This window comes from Eupeodes corollae, chromosome 1 (genome assembly GCF_945859685.1).
Source record: "Eupeodes corollae chromosome 1, idEupCoro1.1, whole genome shotgun sequence".
Classification (NCBI taxonomy): domain Eukaryota; kingdom Metazoa; phylum Arthropoda; class Insecta; order Diptera; family Syrphidae; genus Eupeodes; species Eupeodes corollae.
Genome location: NC_079147.1, coordinates 96,664,596 through 96,685,072, shown reverse-complemented (window position 1 = coordinate 96,685,072; position 20,477 = coordinate 96,664,596). Strand labels below are relative to the sequence as shown.

Here is a 20,477-nt window from a genome sequence, read left to right as displayed (position 1 = left end):
TTGAACCAGAAAAAATGAAAGTTCTATAAGCCCACGATGAGCCAACAAGCCCTTATATTACTAAAACACGGATACAAATTTGAACCATGATAAGCAAACTGGCTCTTAAACATATTTCAACAATTCGGAAATTTACAGTTAATAGAGATCAATCAAAAAAATATGTAGCAACTTTTTTTAAAGAAGTATGTAACACGTTTAATAACGTTAAACTTCTAGTGGAATGTCCAAAACCCGCTGTCGAAACACAGGTTGCCAAACAGACATAAATTTGATTTTGACAGCTACTACCATTAACTCGTGCATGTAATCCCATTTTCCAATAAATAGCATCTGTCATTTGAATTTCCAGAAATTAAAGAAAAACACGATTGAAGAAAAAAAAGGAATTAATAAATTTCTTTCTTCAGTAAATAAATAAATTTTATTGAATTAAATGTCCATTTTTCAATAAAGTTATAACAAAACAAATATATAAAATATGTCTTATAATTATGAGGAAATGAGTTGGGCCGGTAAGTTGCTTCTGCCAGAACAAATTAAGAAAATAAATTCTCATCGAAAAGTGTTGCCCAAATATTCTACACTTGAATCATTTTTCTGTTTTCAAATTTTAAAAGAATATAAATTAATTTATAATTTATTAAATCTTAACTCATAGATGTTCGTGATTTATTTCGTAAATGGCGCGAAGATAACGAACGCAGAAGTGACGAAGTTATTCAACTTTGGATAGCAATTCTCGAGGATAAAATTCGTAAAGTTGGCAATGAGAGGCATTTAATTTTGGAGCAAGTCATCATCGCTGCCCTAGATGTGGCACGTTTTGATATTGCTGTCGAATGTACTAAACGACTTTCGCTTGAATTCCCTGGCAGTCTGAGGGTGCAGAAGTTCAAGGCAATGCGATTGGAGGCATTGGAGCGATACGATGAAGCTTTGGATGTCCTCGATGCCATAATCAAGAAGGACGAAACAAATGCAGCTCCGAGGAAGAGAAAAATTGCTATTTTAAAAGCGAAAGGCAAACGAACAGAGGCTATACGAGAATTATGTGAATATTTAAAAAAGTAAGTTAAAACCATTTTTAATTATTTACAAACATACATTTAAAGAAGTATCTTGTTCAGTAAGTCAACAATGTGAGAATATATATTATTTTGTATTTAATTCTAAGCAAAATCCAATTGGAAAGAAAAAAGTTACATGATCATTATAATACATATTTTGATTTTTTACCCTCATGTGAAATTCATAATAGAACGGAAGTCCCAATTAGATATCTTGGTACTCCAATGTTCAATTACAAATTGGAGCTTACACAATTTCCACCTACATGGGTATGTACATTTATGTAATTTTACGCTAAATTATTTGTTGGGTTTCAACCTAGAATATTGCGAACATTCTGGAAATCTATGTTTTGTTTACATAAATATTAAGGTTTGTATATTTATGAAAGACGAACAACTTTTGAGTTTTAATTGATCATCATGAGAGCTTTGAAGGTTGAAAACACCAAACATCATCAGAAATCTATTAAACTCCCAAGAATATGAATACGATGTTGTTAAGGGAAATAGTTGATAGAATTCTATTATCCGTTTTTCCCCTCTTTCCATATCACTCTATGAACGTTTTTAAGAACCCAATTTTCATTCCAATTTGATTACATTATTGCTAAAGCAAACTCAAGCTTTGTTTTATTAAACAGGGGTCAAAAGGATTTGTCAACTCTTATTTCCTATGTTACAAAGTCAAGTACGAAAGTTCCAATCGAACTAAATTATTGAAATTTTGTACTTATTTGACTGATCTGAACTTTAATATCAATACTTTCATAGTTTAATATCTAATTTGACGATATTGGAATACCAGTTCCTGATGTTATAAATGAATAAGGTGGCTCACAAGTTTGTAGAGAACTAGGGCCTGGTTAGGTTAGGTTATAATGGCTATGCAAGATGGAAACGGACACATCTAGGCTAGTTTAATGGCCCATTGTGATACCACATGAATCTTGAGGCTTCCTCCTAAGCTCAATGAAACCAGTTTGAGTCCCTTACAAAACGTGAGAGGCTGATTATGCTGATATGATTTAGATAGTTAAAAAAAGATTTATCCTAGGTAGTTCTTGCGTTTTCGAGCCAGAGCAGGGCATGTACAGAGAAGATGAAGAATTGTTTCCTCCTCTTCCTCGTCCATACAGCTTCGGCATAAGTCATTTGAGAATACGCCCAGCCTCGTGGTGTGCTTTCCTATTAGACAGTGTTCGTTTATGACACCTATTATCGAGCTTATATGCGTCTGCTTAGAGATAGCAAGCCCCTTGATCTCTTTAAATCTAGTGTAGGCAAGATGTTTTTTGTGACCTGACACGTGGACATGTTGTTCTACCTGGTGCCTGCCCTCCTCACGCTATCTTGCATTAGCAACACTTTACAAGCAGCGATTGGAATGCCAGTATGTGCCAAACGTGGTAGGATGGCCTGCACTGTACCGTTCCTGGCGAGTTCATCTGCCTTACAGTTACCTGGAATGTCTCTATGGCCCGGCACCCAGCAAAGGTGAATATTAAACTGTTGTGCCATCTCCATTAGAGATGATTGAAAGTTATGGACTGTTATAGAGTTTGTATAGACAGATTCCAGAGATTTGATAGCGGCCTGACTATCTGAGAAAATATCACGTTTTCTTTAAGCCAGGACAAGACTTCTTTTATCGCTAAAGGTTCCGCTTGGAACACGCTACAGTGATTGGGAAGGCGGAATGAGAGACTTAATTTCAGTTAATTTGTTTTTGAACCATCTGTACAAAAATGGATTGACCCATCTTCCAGGAATTTCCTATCCTTCCAGAGAGATCTGGGATGTATAGAGATCTCGAAATTTATGTCGAATTGTAGTTGGGGGATAGTGTAGTCTGTGTGCTTTGGAATTGATTCTAAATACCTAAGAATTACTTATAAAGAAATGGTGGGTATTGATTTGAAGTTCCTGGGTCTTTTCCAAGATATGCCGTAGAGTGAATATTAGGTCGATACTCGATAGTTGACTTTCCTAGTCTGAAGCCACACTGATAAGGACCTATCAGGTTGTTGACAAACGGCTTCAGACGTTCATACACTACGGCAGAGCAGATCTTATATGCAATGTTAAGAAGAATGATGCCTCTGTATTTGACGGAATTTAGAGGGTCTCCCTTCTGGTGTATTGGGCACACTATGCTAAGATTTCACTCGTTGGGCATGCTTTCTTCCGACCATATTTTGCAGATGAGTTGGTGCAAGCCACCTACCAAGTCAGCGCCTGCTGCTTTGAATAGCTCGACAGCGATGCCGTCAGCCCCAGCAACTTTGTTTGACTTCAGTTTAGATATAGCTATCTTCACTTCGTCGAGGTCGGGTAGGCGGAATTGTTGATCTGCGTCGCCTAGGATGAGTGGTTCTATCTCCCTTACAGCGGAATTCGGTTCGTCATCGCCCTTATATTCTCAACGTAGACTGCGGTTCTAATACGGTGCTCCCCTGATCGTCTTTGCAGACTACGGTTCGTGGCAGGTACACTTGGTAGGTTTTTCTCTCCTTTTGGTTAAATTTACGAACCTCATTCCTGTTGTGACATCCCTCTATCTCCTCGATCGCGCGCTTCTCATGCTCTCTTTTTTTCCGTCTAAGAAGCCGGTGTTCCTCTCTCATCTTCTGCTCGTAGAGCTCGCCAGCAGCACTGGTCCTTCTGTACAACGCTTGTCGGCATTCGTCGTCAAACCAGGAGTTTCGCTGTGGTGGCCGTGTAAAACCTAGCACTTCAGAGGCGGCATCTCTGATGGCTGCAAGACAATGTTGCCACTGGTTTCCAATGCTTATTGCAGGTAGCATAGGACTCCTTAAGAGGTTATTAGAGACTAGATCGGAAAAAGACATGGCAGTCTCTTGCGATTGTAGCCGTCTAACGTCGAATCTTATAACAGTACTTCCTTCTTTTGGCTTGGATCGGGATATGCGTAGCCGTACCTTGGCTACAACGAGATAATGGTCAGAGTCAATGTTGGCTCCTCAGAAAGTACACTGTACACTGGAAAAGTGTCGTGTGTCGATCGCAATGTTGTCAATCTTGTTGGCAGTTGATTGATCAGGAGATTTCCATGTCCCCTTGTGGATATTGAGATGTGTGAACTAAGTACTACCAGAACGTATCGATCAGGCTGAATCCGTTGTCGGAGGTGGTGTCGTGCAGGCTGTATCTCCCGATTGTGCTACCAAAGATGTCTTCTCTTCCTAGCTTAGCATTAAAATCTCCTAAATCAATTTTAATGTCATAGCCAGGGCACTGCTCATATGTCTTGTCCAAGAGCTCGAAGAATATGTCTTTGGTGTCTAGGGTCTAGTTCCAACAACAAATCCACACCCAAATAGACGCTGTCTTTGTTCTCGGTAGCAGGCGCCCGCCGGTCCATCCCATCGCACTTCTTGGATGGCGGTGATATCTGCCTTGCAGCAGTTTAGGGCTTCCGCTAATTGTTCAGCTGCACGTGGTCTGTTAAGGGACCTAACATTTTGGTCTGTTAAGGGACCTAACATTTTGGTCTGTTAAGGGACCTAACATTCCACGTACCGATCCGAAGTTCGGTGTCCTTATTTCGCTTGCTTGGGTTATCAACAGTGAATCCGTCTGTATCCGAGGCTTGTTTAATTTGTTACTTAATGTAAATAAGCGATTTCCTTTTCAAAGTTTCTTCTCAAGAACCTGAATATTTGGTCTTTCTTTTAGAACAAAATTTATGAAAATAATCTAAAACATTGCCTAAGTTTTTTTTAAAATTCTTAATTGTGTAAAAACAATGATTTTAGCAATGGTTCAATTACTACCAAATCTTTAGACGAAATCCTTACTAATACAACTTAACTCTATAAGCTTTATATGACCCTGGATCGATTGGTCAAAAGTTGATCAATTTGTACTGTGCGATTGGAATGCGGGATGGATTTCCGATTCATATTATTTTTAATAATTAAAAATATAAAGGGGGTCATCTATTAACACAATAGGAAAGGTTTTAAATTCAAGGGAATTAATCACATAATTACTTAACTTAGGGGCATTTTCTGGAACGAAACGTAAGTAGCTTAAATATAACAAGCTCCTATGTAACAGTTTATGTTGAGGAAAAGCTTAAATTTTCAAGTTTACTTTCAGAAAATGATTCTAATTCGCTTGAAAAAAAAACATTTACGAGTAAAAATGAACTACATTTTTATTTTCAGATTTATGTCCGACCAAGAAGCTTGGCATGAATTGTGCAATTTATATTTGGCTGAAGGAGAATATGCTAAAGCTGTTTTCTGTATGGAAGAAGTACTATTGCACAATCCTCATAGCCATTTGATTCATCAAAGAATAGCAGAAATACGTTATACAATGGTAAAGTAAAAAACAAACCAAAAACAAATACATCTTAAAATAAAAATATCCCATTTTTAAAATCTATTTTTAGGGAGGAATGGAAAATATTGAAATAGCTAAGACTTACTATGCGCAGGCTGTAAAACTTAATGCAAAGAACTTAAGAGCGTTATACGGACTATACCTAGTAAGTTATTATTCAAAACAAATAATCTTAAACATGTTCATTTAACCCCGAATTTTTATTCGCTTGCAGTGTTACAATTTCATTGCGAATTCGAGAGCTGTTATATCAAAGCGAAAGGAAGCACAAAAAATGGCTCAATGGGCACTCGAACAAGCCACAGCTAGAACGACGAAATCATCGAAAATTGCTAATAATGAAAAATATATTTCTGCATTAGAAAATGCTTTCGGCAGCATGGAATTAAAATCCAATTGACATGAATTTGTTAAAATTTGCCAAAAAACTTGCTTTGCATAGTTTTCATTTTATATAATTCCAAAAACAAAATACACCTATAATCTATCCAAGTGTGTTTATCTTGTCTTTCAAAAGAAAGCTACAATGGCAATGGCATAAAAAACTATTAGAGATAAAAATTATGAAAAAAACACTACAACAAAATAAACCAAAGGGTCCTTGTTTTTCAATTAACAAAATATTAAATAAAATTTATACATTCTTCTTTGTCTCGCAGGGTGGTTTAAAAAGCATTTCATTTTGTGTTTGTATCGTAAAACCCAACGCATTTGTTTGTTCTTGTCTTTTTTTGTTTAATTAAGTTAAATTGAATTTATTTAATTTTGTATGTAAAAATTTGTGAAGTAGACAAAAATAGAAAAAAAAAACAACCTAGAACACATAAACTAATAAAACATGTATTGAACATACGAAACACATTAAGATAAATAAATAATTTTCAATATGGTAAATAGTTGGTAATATAAAAATAAATGCTGTTTCATTAAAAAAAGAATGCCATTACAAATAGGAGGATTAAACTTTGCTACTGGATCATCAACCTTTAAACTTTGAAAGCACTTTTTGGTACAAGGTTCTTAATTATACATACAAATTTGACTACAAATTTTTAGCGGATATTAATGAATCTGTATAATATTTTAATAAGTAAAAAGAAACCGAGTGGAATTTAATGCTTCAAAAACCCAATGTCCACTTGCCATTATCACCAACCACCTCTTGTGGAACGATCAAATACGCGATGTCGCCAAAAATTCCGCAAGATTTTTGGTTTTTCTAAATCCATGCAACAAATTTGTCTCTCCTTCTGAACTGACTGCAATCTAACGGTTTATCCATTTTGAGGTTGTAAAGGTATCGGTTTTATAGGGTATCTTGGATAGGTGGATTTTTAGATACCTTGTTAAACGAGTTGGACAGCTGTCAAAAAATAAAAACAACTTTCAGCTGTTCACAAAAAGCAGAGAAACATTTAGGGGCGTATTATCACTTGCGAGTCGAAAATTCGCCTAAAGTCGAATGTTTTGGCGAATTGACAGTTTGGTCGTATTACCAATGGCAAAACTGACAACATTAAAAATTGAAAGTGAAATGTCATTTATTGTTATAATTTATTTACAAAGTCAGATTGAAGAATATTGTTTTTTTGTGAAAAAGAGTGAATAAAAATCAAGATGATTAGCAGCGTTGAAATGTTTTTCGAGGATGAAAATTAAGAAGTAAGAAACTCAACATGTTCCTTGTTAAGTTCATAATTCTTTCTTGAATAGCTTGCCATTTCGGAAAGAGATTTTTGAATGGAATCCGAAGCAACAAGAATTTTGCGTTTGTTTTTGGAGGAGTTTGACTTGTTCATCCACAAACTTTCACTTGCTTTTACGACATTCGTTGATTTTTGTTGATTGGGCTGATGTCATTGCCATGGGAGCATCTTCAACTTTAATGTTTGCATCATTTGAGTCAGGTTGTTTCACTGTTGCAGTTTGATATGTTCCAAACGTATTACAAATTGGATTTACAGTCTGCTGTAAACTTAGCAAATTGTCAACTGCCTGTTCCAAAGGGTACAAAGACAACTGCCGAAAAGGTCCTCCACCAGTTGCGACTACATCCTTTTTATTTGTCGCGATTTTCTTCAACTTTACTTTAATTTATAGTCCAGTCAAAACCGTTCTAAAACCGTTTTGTAATATTCTTTGTTACGTACTTTATACCGCTCTTTACCCTCTCGTAAAGGAGGTTCCAATGCGTTTAGCTCAAGGGTAAACGAATCCCAATATTGGGCCTTTGTATATTAATTTGAAATATTTCAAATATATATACAAAGATTGGGCTTGTTTTTTTTTTGGATGTTCCAAACGTCCCGACACCCTTGGCAATATCGGTTTGCCTCCATTAGCTCCAACAACGTTGAGAACTGGGCGCTGTTGGTTCTTTTAATGCTATACCAATAAAAGTTGATGATAATTCATTTAATAATTATTTAATTTGTTCTTACCTTTTTCGTTTTTCACTCATTTTTTGTATGTCGTAACATAAAATCTAGACAACTACTTGAATTCAAAAAAACTGTGATTTCTTCAAAGTCACCAAGAATTACAGTTCGACGATTATGACAGATAAAGAAGAACATTCGGCAATTGTAATAGAACGACATTTTAATTCGCCAAATTTTTGAAGTTTAAGGCGAATGTCAATTTGGCGAATCGCAAACAGTAATGCGAAAAAGTCACATTCGCTACCGACCTTAAGCTTCGAAGTCAAAATTTTCATATTTTTTAATTTTATTTCTAATTCCTTCTCATCAAAATTTGACCCGTGTTCTTCAAGAACTTTTGCAATTTCTTGAAAAATTGTTCTTCGCAAGGTTTGTGGGTCTCGGAGCTGGTCCTTTCTTTTTCTGAACTCCTCCAAGAAAAGCAGAATGGATCTATGTTCTCAACCTTAAAAAAAGGGGTTTTGAATCATCTGAAAAAAAAAATAACTAACCTTTCCTTTCAGCGACCTTATTTGCTAAAAACAAAAAAATTTAGATTTATTTATTTCCACAAGATTAATATATATTTACCTGTATTTTGTTCTACCTCTAAAATAGGATGAGGTTTTTAAACTTCAGAATGCTGGACACTAGACTGGGGAAGACCTTGAAAAGTGGTCATCCACAAAACGAGAGCAAAATGAGTCAATTTTGAAGTTCAAAAAAATAGATCATAATTACCTTTTAAAATTCGGAAGCAAATAGCTTCTTCATCGTCTACTTTGTACAGAACATCGTCAAATACAACTTCAACTAACATTTTGTATCTTTTTGTTTACCAACAAATACAAAAAGCTGAAATCAATTTTAAAGTTTGTTGAAATTCAACAATTTGTTAAATCAGCTGTTCTGTCAGATACCTACATACCCGAGAAATTCTTGGATATTTTTGGATTCCTTTTTTTGACAACTCAGCTGTTTTTGATCAGCTGTTATTTTACACAAAACAGAAACAAAAAGGTATTCGGATACCCTATCTATCTGAGATTGAACGCAGCCATTCAGTTGTTTATGCCAAAACATAATAGCAAGTTACACGATTAAACAGGACGTTCAAATCATAAAACTTTATTATCAAAATGAGTGGTGGCCCTTCACAGTCGACTCTTCAACGTTTAGTGGCCAAATTTGAGATGACCCGTACTAATACCCGTACGTTCAAGGAACGCAAGGTCGGCCGAGAACATTGCCGCGGTCCGTGAAAGTATACAGCAGAACCCGAGGCAGTCTATTCCTAGCCATGCACAAGAACTCTGCCTTTTACAGGCTTCAACTTGGCGATTCGTTTGGTAGAGGACCCTAATTTTGGCCGAAAATTCATATTTAGTGATAAATGGATGTGTTAACAAGCAACATTGTTGTAAATTGGACGTGACGTCTCACGCGAGGTTCTACTAGGAGATTATGCATCCTCAAAAAGTTACTGTTTGGTAAGGATTTTGGCTCGGCAGAGTAATTGGTCCGTACTTTTTGAAATCTACTTTAGTGAGGCGGTCACCATCAACAGCGAGCTCTACATAACGATGACAACTAATTTCTTATGGCCCAAATTTAACCATATGGACTTAGGCGACATATGGTTCCAGCAGGACGACTCTGTGACAAGATCACCCGCCTTATTTAAAAACCCTATGCAAAAATGGTGATTCTGACACAACCCCATATCGTGCTATAAGAAAAGGTTCTGGTTTACATAATTTGAAGATCCGAATGGACTGTCTTACGGCATATTATGGCGTATTTTTCATTTGGATCTACAACTACATCCATATTAAGTTCAGCTCACACAAAAACTGAAGCCAGCTAACCATTCACAACGTCGTAGATACGTCGAATGGCCATGCGTGCTTTAACAACAGGCGGTGGACGGCGATTTTTCGAACAAAATTTTTCTCAGCGACGAAGCACATTTCTCACTCGGTAGGTAAAATTGTCGTATTTGAGATTCTGAGAATCCTCAAGTAATTGAAGAGACGCCATTACATTCACAAAAGGTCATTGTGTGCTGTTTTATCCGGAGGAGAGATTTGACTTCTTCGAAAACGACGATGGAACAACTGTCACCGTCAATCCGGAGCCTTATAATATGGTCATATGATAACCGACTTTTTATTGCCTGATATAGAAGAATACGATAGGAGAATTATGTGGTTTCAATAACACGAGGCCAAATTCTGCACAACTCTAGCGAATATGGCTTTATTGCAAAGAAATTTCCTCACCGCGTAATTTCTCGTCGTGTCGATATCCACTGGCCACCAAGATCATGCGATTAGATACCGATGGGCTTTTGTTTGCGGGGTACGCCAAGGAACGTCTTTATGAACATACATTTTTAACTCTTGAGCACTTAAAAAACAACATTCGTCAAGTTATGGCTGAGATACTGCCCAATATGTGTCGAAAAGTGCTCGAAAATTACCTCCATAGAATCGATGCTTCCAACAATTCGTGTGATCGTCATGATGTTGTGTTTCATACATAATTTAAACGTTCAAAGTTCAAACTTTACTTTTCAAATCGCAAAACGGATATTTCTGTATAAATCATATATACATATGTATATTTGTCCATAGCTTGAGTATAACTCAAAAATGTTAATTAGTAAAATTAGGCACAAGTTGTATTAGATATTTGTAGGAATATAAGTTGATGATTTTTAGGTATCAAATTGTAAAACATTTCAAACCCATTTCAACCTTGTCTCAAGAATCGGTTATTATTTTTATGTGTCAATAATTGGCTTATTTTATTTATTTAGGTTACTATTTAGATTTTTCTTAGTGAATACATGGGATAATGAAACTGCAGCTGTACAATGATTTGCAATGTGTACTTTTCCTCGAAAAAGAATTTTAGCGGGCTATACTCGGAATAGATGCATCATTATGTTTGACGTATTTAAGACAGAATCGTGGCTCTAGCTTCGGTAATATAGACAAATCAAATGAAGTGGTTACAATATAGTCCATTTCCATGTGACAGAACTGCAGCCAGCGCCCCAAGCGAGTTACTGTGTGACATGCAGTTTAATGAAAGGTCGTTATCGATATTTTTCTCAAAATAAAGAGATTTGGTAGACATTCAGTCGGTAACCATAAAACAATAAATTTGATGACGATCTATAAAACGATTATGGTCCATCGTTCTTCAAATAGGCAAGTTGATTGTTCTATAAGTGCGTTTTTATTGTTGATAGTAAAAAAAAGAATATATACTTTCTTTTGTTCTTTTTCACGAGTCTATAAGGAAAGTGCGAATAGACTTTATTGTGATAACAAATTGAAAATTATGTGTTTTTTAAATTACATTATATTTGTGTATGTAAATAAAATTCTACAAACGTAAATTATATTGTTTACATTTTGTTTTTGTGTTCTAATGAACTTATTTTTGTTTGATAACATTGTGGCCGCTTCGAATCGGTCGCATAGAATATGGACATTAAGATGACAAATTTTATCTACCTTTACATTGTTCGAGGACTTTTAATGGTGTTTGTGTCAATGCATCCAGGGGTGGATTTGTTTAATATTTAAGACAATTTTCTTAGGAAACATAATGTTGGAATGATTTTTTATAAAATCCAAAATCTACATTTTCTACATACATATTATAAAATATATTTGAAACAAGTTTAAAATACATAAAGTTGACGATTTTGGAAGAAGGTTTTACTTTGCTCGCACTAAAAGAAGTTATAAAATTTGTCAGTAGATCTTATTTAATTTTTGCTGAAGGGTTTTATCTTTTGGTGAATTAGAATTTAAAATTTTTGTATTATTTCTGTACCAATAAGTTGAAACAGCTTACTTCAATTTTTATAACGATAAAACAAAGTTTTGTGATTATTATTTATTGGGGCACATACTGCTAATATTGAAATTTCATAATTCCTTTTTAGTTAAAATGAAATTAGGTTTTTAACCTATTGGACAATTTCAAGTTAAGAATGGCTGAACTTTCCACTGGATACTCACTTTCCTGGTAGATCTCTACCAATCTCCACTTGGACCAATCATATTCGTTCAGTTTCAGTACCTACAACATGTCCACAATAAAATAATAATAATAATAACCGAACTACAAAAAGCTCAAGACATAATTGCACCAATCTTTGAGGAAATTTTTACCAGCTGTCTATATTTGGTCCATATTCCCTCGGCATGGAGAGAAGTTTAAGTTGTTTTTATACCCAAAGCAGTTATGTATATGCTCGGAAGTTAGCCCTAAAGATCTACGACCTATAAGTCTATCATCATTCCATCTTAAGACCTTAAAAAGAATTATTGATATCCTCTCTGTCTCTAGTCCAAATATTGATACAAGACTTCTGTCTACGTCTCAACACGCCTACTATAAAGGTATATTGGTAAAGGCGAGGCGTTACACACATTAGTACGCACCATCGACTACTCCCTTCATCATAATCAAAGGTGTTGTTAACAACGGAGAAATATCTTCAATCACATCTGCACTAACATATCTTTAGTGCTGACTAACAGAATGATTTACTTAAAACAGGGCAACTCTTTTGCTAGAAGATTCGTTAGCAGAGGGTAAATGAAATCCTAACTGGTCTGGTTGCGGTGGGTTTCAGAGAAATTGCATATGCGGATGACGTTGGTATAGCGATGCAGGAAAATATCTTAACACCCTAAAAGATCTCTTATATTATGCCTTAGACAAACTAATACTTTGAGCTGATCGGTGTGGACTAAAACATACGGAATTAGTTCTATTTTCGAGGAAATACAAAATTTCATTTGTTAACCCTCCTCAAGCAATCAAATTAAAGTTCCCAGATGAGGCTCAGACTTGGATATTATTTTAGACAACAAAAAAAATTTTAAACGCAATATACAAGAAAGAGTCTATAGTTCTTTTTTCTTGCCAAAAATCTATTGGTAATAAATAGGGTTCACAGCCCTAAACCACGCATTGGTTATACACTTCGGTAATCAGACCGATTTTCATGGAGTAAGGTTAATGCAGTAAGCTGGGTTGCTTTAGAAAAAGCTATAAACCGTGACAAACTAAATCAAGTCAAACGATCATTTTGCTTATATAAAAGCGGCTAGCTTCGAACGACCCCATCTGCGGCACTGGACAGCCTATTCTACCTAACACCTCGTGATATATTTAGCAAAGAAATAGCTGCAAGCTCTGCTGTTCGCTTTAAAGCTTCGTCGCAGTGGATTCAAAACAACACTTGCCATTCCATAATTCTTGAATATCGATTCCAAAGCACAACTGTCGATCATCTCTTATGGAGTTGTCACGACAGTTTCACGGACAGCCACTTTAACCTAACCTTTTGTGTGCAAAGGAAATTTTGTCACTTCAACATTATGTCTTGCAGTTCCTAATCTTGGCCTATAAAAGCTGTTCAAAAACCCACAAAAATCAAGTTTGGGAAAAATTAATTTACCCGAAAATTGTCTTCACTTTTCGCTAGATATTGATCTTCTGATCTCAAAATCACTTCTCCCTAGATATTGATATTCTGATCACAAACAAGTGGGTTCAAGACAAATTCATGGAGGCCGTTTGGGAAAAAGGAAATTACCCAAAAATTGCCTTCACGTCTTCCTAGATATTGATTTTCTGATCACAAAAATGTAGATTCAACACAAAGGGGTATGCTCATTTTCGGCCCGGAGTGTACACCAATGAATTTGGTATCAAATTAATGGTTGTTCTAAGCCGGATATATCTGCAAAAATATTTTGTCAATAACTCATGGGAGATCCGAGATATTTGAGATTGAAGTTCGAAATGTCCAAGCATTTAAAATCAGCACTTTTTCGACATAAATGCTAATATCTTTGAATATAGAAAAGCTAGGAAAATCAAAAAGGTATTAAAATAAAGGCGTCAAAAATATCTTTCAAATGAAACTAAAATTACATTTTTATGATTTATATATTTTGAGTTATTTTTAATCAAACCTTTGAATAACAGCATTTTGTAGGCAAACTTTTGTAGAATAATATCTTTTAAAATACAATGATGATATTAATTTTTTTTGGCACCAATAAGTGGCTTAGTTCACAACCTTTATTTTCATATATAATTTTTTAGGGTTTCTTCAACAATTTATTCATTTTGCCAATAATAATTCAAAAATATGCTCCCAAAATACACGCTTAAGTTATAATGAACTTATTTTGTTTAGTTGTGGAACCTATCAATTGAAACAAGCGCGATCTTATTACGGGGAGCATATCCGAAATGATGGCTCATATCTTATAGAAATAAACATGGACCCAACCAGCAGTTTACCCTCTACAAGATATGCTAAATTATTACGTGGTAGGATTCAAAACAGGCATATAAGCCGGAGAGGATATTTTGTTTACATTTTATATAATTATAATCAACAGGGCAGAGAGGCGTTTGAACAATATTATTGCAATTGCCTAGTAGGTCGAAGAACGGTTGGATGCTGTGCTGATGTTATGACCATAATATGGTTTTTACGTTGGGCAAGATATGAGAGCAATTTAAGACCCCCTTCTCAATTTTTAAACAACCTTTTAGTGACCTATGATTCAGATTAGAATTATGATTTGCCAAACCCATTGCCATTAAAATTATTTATTTTTCTTTGAATTATTATTTAGCTTATAATTATTTATTATTTTTCTTTGAATTAATTTAGTTTTGTTTTGTCGATATTGTGATAACGACTTCTTTTTTATTCTAATATTTTCACCACTTTAATAAGAATTATTTATTTTTTGTTTTAATTTTTCCACTGTTACTATAAGAATTATTTTTATTTTAGTGTCAGGTATAAGATTTGTTTTGTATTTTTGAATTATTATTGGCAAAATGAATAAATTGTTGAAGAAACCCTAAAAAATTATATATGAAAATAAAGGTTGTGAACTAAGCCACTTATTGGTGCCAAAAAAAATTAATATCATCATTGTATTTTAAAAGATATTATTCTACAAAAGTTTGCCTACAAAATGCTGTTATTCAAAGGTTTGATTAAAAATAACTCAAAATATATAAATCATAAAAATGTAATTTTAGTTTCATTTGAAAGATATTTTTGACGCCTTTATTTTAATACCTTTTATATTTTCCTAGCTTTTCTATATTCAAAGATATTAGCATTTATGTCGAAAAAGTGCTGATTTTAAATGCTTGGACATTTCGAACTTCAATCTCAAATATCTCGGATCTCCCATGAGTTATTGACAAAATATTTTTGCAGATATATCCGGCTTAGAACAACCTTTAATTTGATACCAAATTCATTGGTGTACACTCCGGGCCGGATGTCCCTTATAAAATGAGCAATCCCCTTTATGGCTGCTCAAATTTTACCAGACATGTTTAAGAACTCAAAAACAAATAATACTATTACAATTGTTAGCAAAATGTTGGCTTATAGGAGAAGCATAATCAGGAGTTGCTGAGATCGACAATGATTTTACGGCCAATTTCTTGACGAAGTTCTTTGTAATCACTTAAATTCTGTTTGTTGATAAATTAGAACTCGATAGAGTTTTAACTCATTTCTTCTTCAAGTTCTCAAGCGTTAATTTTGTTGTCTAGGATATAAGAACTCGGTTTAGCAATGTTTTAATTTCTTTTAAAGGCCTAATTTTCAGATTCATTCCGGTTTTGGATTAAATTAAAAAATAATTTTAGACAATACATAAACATATGGACAGTTTGCCAAAAACTAATAAATAGAAGCTCCAGAATGTAAAATGTTGTGGACGCTGACTAATGGACATATTAGCGTTTATAATGACCACGACTACTAAGTCTGCACAAATAAACATAAATAATCTAAAATAATTAATATTCTAATGGACAACATGATCAGATAAAAGTTTAGATACATAAATCAGTTTATAGAAGAAAGACGCCCGTTTTGGCAAATATATTCATCTAAATAAATATATTTAAAAATACTTAACTTTTATCAACGTTGTTCGATTTATCATCTCGAACACTAATCTTTTGGGCTTAATCTACTAAACACACGATTTCTTGAAACTTTTCAACATGATAATTTTTATCATTTAAATTTTTATCATTTAAATTTTTGCATGCTTGCATCATATGATATTTAAGAGATTGCAGGACTCGAAACCAATTAATTTTGACCTTTATTCTTATAGGATGTTCAAATTTATCAAAAAAGAAAAATTTTGAATAACAAAAATCTGAAACGAAAACAAAATTTATATTTCGAAAATAAGAATATCAAAACCAAATCCTAAAATAATTTTTTTTAATTTTTTGTTCATTGGCAGGTTCAGGCAAAATAATGGACTTCATTGTAGTCAACTTCATTCTTTAAATGCAAATTTTGACAAAATCAACTTCAATATTTTAAGTTCATAGTACAAAAAGTGCCAACAAAATTATTGTCACATAGAACACTTCCGTCCGTCACGATTTCTATTTTGTATTGTAAAAAAATATTAGTTGTTAGGAAGCATTAAATGAAGTTGTGCAGAAAATAAATAAATCATTGAGTAATAAAGTTCAGCCTTTACTTGAATGAAAAAATATTTTTCTTGGCTTACTTTCCAAGCTGGCCAATCAGAATAAGAAAGCCAACCCCATTGAGAAAAACCGGACATATTCCTCGCAATAAATGTTTGCATGACCAGACATTACGACAACAAATACTACAATGTTCCAATGGTACTACAGATTTCTGGTCATTTGTAAAAAAATGTGTCGAACACTACGTCTTCGTCGGTTCCAACTCTTGTTTCCAACGACACTACTTTTGTAAGCTCGATTGATAAAGCCAATTCGCTTGTAGCTCAGTTTGCTGTCAATTTGATGCCACCAATAAGTGACATGACTCCTTCTGTACTTGAAAACGTAAACGATTCTAAGGGCGAATTTTTAAGCACTCGTTCAGTTACTAGAGTACTTAAGCCTTGACATTCACAAATCAGCTGGCCCGGATAGTATCATCGCTATTGTTCTAAAGAGGTATTCTTCAACGCTTTTAAAACGACTGCGTAAGCTTTTCCATCTGTCCTGTTCTACAGGTCTCTTTCCGAGTGGATAAAAAACAAAATGTTTTCAGCCAGTCCTCCTCTTTACCATCTAACTATCGTACAATTGCATTTAGGTCCCTTCTTCTCAAGCTCATAGAAACGCTGATTAATTTTCAGCTTAAGACTTGCCTTGAAGAACGAAAGCTGCTTAATGACCGACAGTATGGCTTTCGTAGCAATATGTCCACTGGTGATCTTATGGTTTATCTAACCGAACAGTAGAACAAATCTTTACATAGTTTTGAAGAAAGTGCGATAGAGTTTGGAATCAAGCTCTCTTATCAAAAATTAAGAACTCAGTTCCATTCAACTTAGATCTAAAATTCTTAGAACTCAAAAATGGTTTTAAACCGAGTTCTACAAATAGTATTAAATGTGAAGAAATGCTAGAATTCTAAATATTTTTAAAATAAAGTTCCAAAGATAAACCAAGTATTACTTAATCGAGTTTTTGTTTTATTTTAGAACTTCATCCATGTTATAAGTTAAACTTAGCTTTTCAACTAAAAAGACCTAAAATTAAAAAAAAAAAAAAACGATCAAAATCGATAGAAAAACGGATTTTTCGGAAAAAAAAAAATAAATAATATTATATTCTACTAGTAACTAAGAATAAAGTGAGAACTAATCATACGAATATCATTAAGATAAGAAACAAATCGAAAAATAATAACGAATGCTATTCAATTTAAAGAAAAGTATTCAGGTGCATATGATGTTCTTACTTTACTCTAATGGTTTGAAATTTAGGACCCTCGTATTAAGCAACATTATTGCACATCTAATCCAGCGAGTATATGCCCTTAATCCACCCCTGAACTCATCAGCTTATAACTGTCGTTCTCGGAATTAAATCTCTTCGGCTTCCAGGCTTAGCCGTCTCCCGACCGTCAATTGCATTTCAAAAGAAAAACAAAATTATTCACTATCAAAATAGAAGACAAAACATGTGCATTTGCAAATGAATACCAACTTAATTTTATTTGTGTAATTAAAGAAAAAATAAAATGGGTTTTTTTGAAAATCATTTGTTTTTGCATTTATTCCGTTTTCGTGTTCGCACTGTATAAATGCCGGGTGAAAATAATTTAAAAATCTAGTTTATTTTAAAACTCAAGAGTGGTGGAAGCATAATTCAAAAAAAAAAACAAGAAATAGGAAAAGATTGGTTTTATTCTTTTCAACAATTTTTAAATTACAATCTAATTGCTTCTTATTGTTGTAATTTATATATATTTAAAAAAAAAATAAAACAATGCAAAAACTAGCTATTTCAAAAAGGTGAGTTAAATGTTCATAGAAAAAAAAAACACAAAAATGTATGAAAAATCTTATTTAAAAGCTGCAATTAGCTTGTCAAGTTCCATTCTAAACCTTCATGATTCACATAATGCTCCAGGGTTTTGACTAATGGCATAATACATCGCCATTTATTTACCTGCCTTTAGCACATTGTCTTCCATTCTGGTTTTGATTTAATTAACTTCTCGTAAACGGGAATTTATAATTTTTGTAGCATTCAGATTTTTCATAAATAATTTCACTGATTTCCTTAGTCTTGGTGAATAAAACTTAATTTTGAACATTTTAAGTTTATGTGAAACAAAATTGTATTAAACTTTTAAATATCAACAAAACTTTCAACAAATAACTTAAAATTTATTTTTTATATCCTAATAGAAGGACTAATTGGCCAAGGCACACACCACATTTTCTTCATATTGCACCCAGGAACTTCAAACAAAGTAGAGCTCTTCCACCTTCTGAGTTGCATCGTGCCGCTAAAGAATATTCCGTCCATAAAAGATTAATTTCGTAAGTTAAAATAGTGTTTAATAAATTGATAAAATAAAGCTTTAATTTTCTTTGGTTTTCTTTTTTAAATAGTTCCACAAATGAATCCATTTCTGAACAAGAAATCGCCTTACTTTTACACAATGAAAACCGTCTATCACTCGCTTATGGTAATTTGGACAGAGTTCCTTACCTAATTCTAAAATACATGGCGGAAAAAATCAAAATCCTCGATTTAAGTCATAATCGTTTTCGAAACCTCTCTTTTCTGCAACATTTTACAAATCTTCAAACTTTAATTTTGGACAAGAATTCATATTTGGATTGTCAAACTTTGCCTACAATGAAGAGTCTTGAAATTCTCTGGTAAGTTTTTGAGATTTGATTTAGTTGTTTTGTTCCAAATTAAAATTGCAATTTTTTTCTATTAGGCTTAACAATTGCAATCTTATAAATGTCACAGATTGGTTGACAACACTGCAGGTTCAGTGTCCTAGTCTTAAGCAATTGTCAATGATGTGCAATCCTGTTGGCTGGACAGTACTTAATGGAGTTAGCGAACACGATGAAAGGGAATATTTAACGCAAATACTTAAAGTTTTACCTAGTTTGGAATATTTTGACGGTATCCGAATAAATGATGGACATAGAAGACTTGCATTAGGACGAAGTCGAATGTGTTTAGCTCTCCTTGAAAAAACATTCAAAGAAAAATTTATTAGTTTTATTAATTTCCCAATGAAATTCCATAAAAACTATATGTCAATAGACAAGCTAAATGCTCATTTTATTGCTAAAAACAAAGGTTTCTGATGATCATAAGCATGGTTTTTATTTATATTTAAAATAAAATAAAATTTGTATGTTTTAAATTATGAAATGTTGTTCAAAAATTGTAATGATTATCTTTGTATTAATATTTAGAATAATTAAAAAAATAGCAAATGATCTTCGTATCTATTTATGGTATTTCGAAACATACGGGAATGGTTTAATGTTTAAGTTTCTATGTACAGGTGCTGGTCTTTAAGTTTTAAAAATCTATAACTTACAATAAATTAAAGTTGAGAGCATGCAAAGTTTTTGAAACTCCAATTATTCAAAAGTTGGTACTCAAGCATAGCTCCAAAACGAGCTTCTTAAAGTCTTAGAGAAAATACAGGATATTTCTGCATACATATCAGGAATTCGCATCTCATTCACAGCGGAGACAAAGGCTAAGCTCAATCTCAGACAAATAGGATATCCGCATACCTTTACTTGTAAAAAAACTTACTTAATTAAGGTGGCGCTACAGTCCGGAGCGGACCTGGTCCTCAACCAACAAGCGTCTCCAGTCAGCTTGTTCCCTAGCTAGCTGTCTGTTTCGCCCGCCAAGTTGGTTCAGGTCTTCATCCACCTGAGTGCGCCACCTAAGTCGCGATCTTCCTCTACTGCGCCGTCCCTCGGGATTGGTTTCGAAGACTTCCCGGGCTGAAACATTGATGTCCATTTGCTCTCCATGACCTAGCCATCTCAGCCGCTGGACTTTAATTCTGTTAACTAGGTCAGTGTCGCTGTACAGCTCGTACAGTTCGTCGTTATATCTTCTCCTCCATTCTCCATCTATGCGTACGGGACCAAAAATCACCCGAAGAATTTTTTTCTCGAAGCATCCTAAGACGCTCTCATGTTTCTTTGACAGGGTCCAGGCCTCAGCGCCATAAATGAGA

The 20,477-nt window shown here is 34.0% G+C and overlaps 2 protein-coding genes across 2 annotated transcripts; both read left to right on the top strand.

The window, feature by feature from the left end:
- The first annotated feature begins 343 nt into the window (after nucleotides 1–343).
- On the top strand, nucleotides 344–5,964 carry LOC129938728 (ER membrane protein complex subunit 2-like). Its single transcript, XM_056046448.1, has 5 exons — nucleotides 344–515; nucleotides 662–1,070; nucleotides 5,264–5,420; nucleotides 5,494–5,589; nucleotides 5,659–5,964. The coding sequence occupies exons 1-5, from the start codon at nucleotides 482–484 to the stop codon at nucleotides 5,842–5,844; spliced, it is 882 nt and encodes a 293-aa protein (XP_055902423.1). The 5' UTR covers nucleotides 344–481; the 3' UTR covers nucleotides 5,845–5,964.
- Nucleotides 5,965–17,859: 11,895 nt separating this feature from the next.
- On the top strand, nucleotides 17,860–19,758 carry LOC129941139 (leucine-rich melanocyte differentiation-associated protein-like). Its single transcript, XM_056049697.1, has 4 exons — nucleotides 17,860–18,252; nucleotides 18,652–18,786; nucleotides 18,859–19,131; nucleotides 19,197–19,758. Exons 1-4 carry the CDS (start codon nucleotides 18,227–18,229, stop codon nucleotides 19,576–19,578), a joined length of 816 nt encoding a protein of 271 aa, XP_055905672.1. The 5' UTR covers nucleotides 17,860–18,226; the 3' UTR covers nucleotides 19,579–19,758.
- The last annotated feature ends 719 nt before the right edge of the window (nucleotides 19,759–20,477 follow it).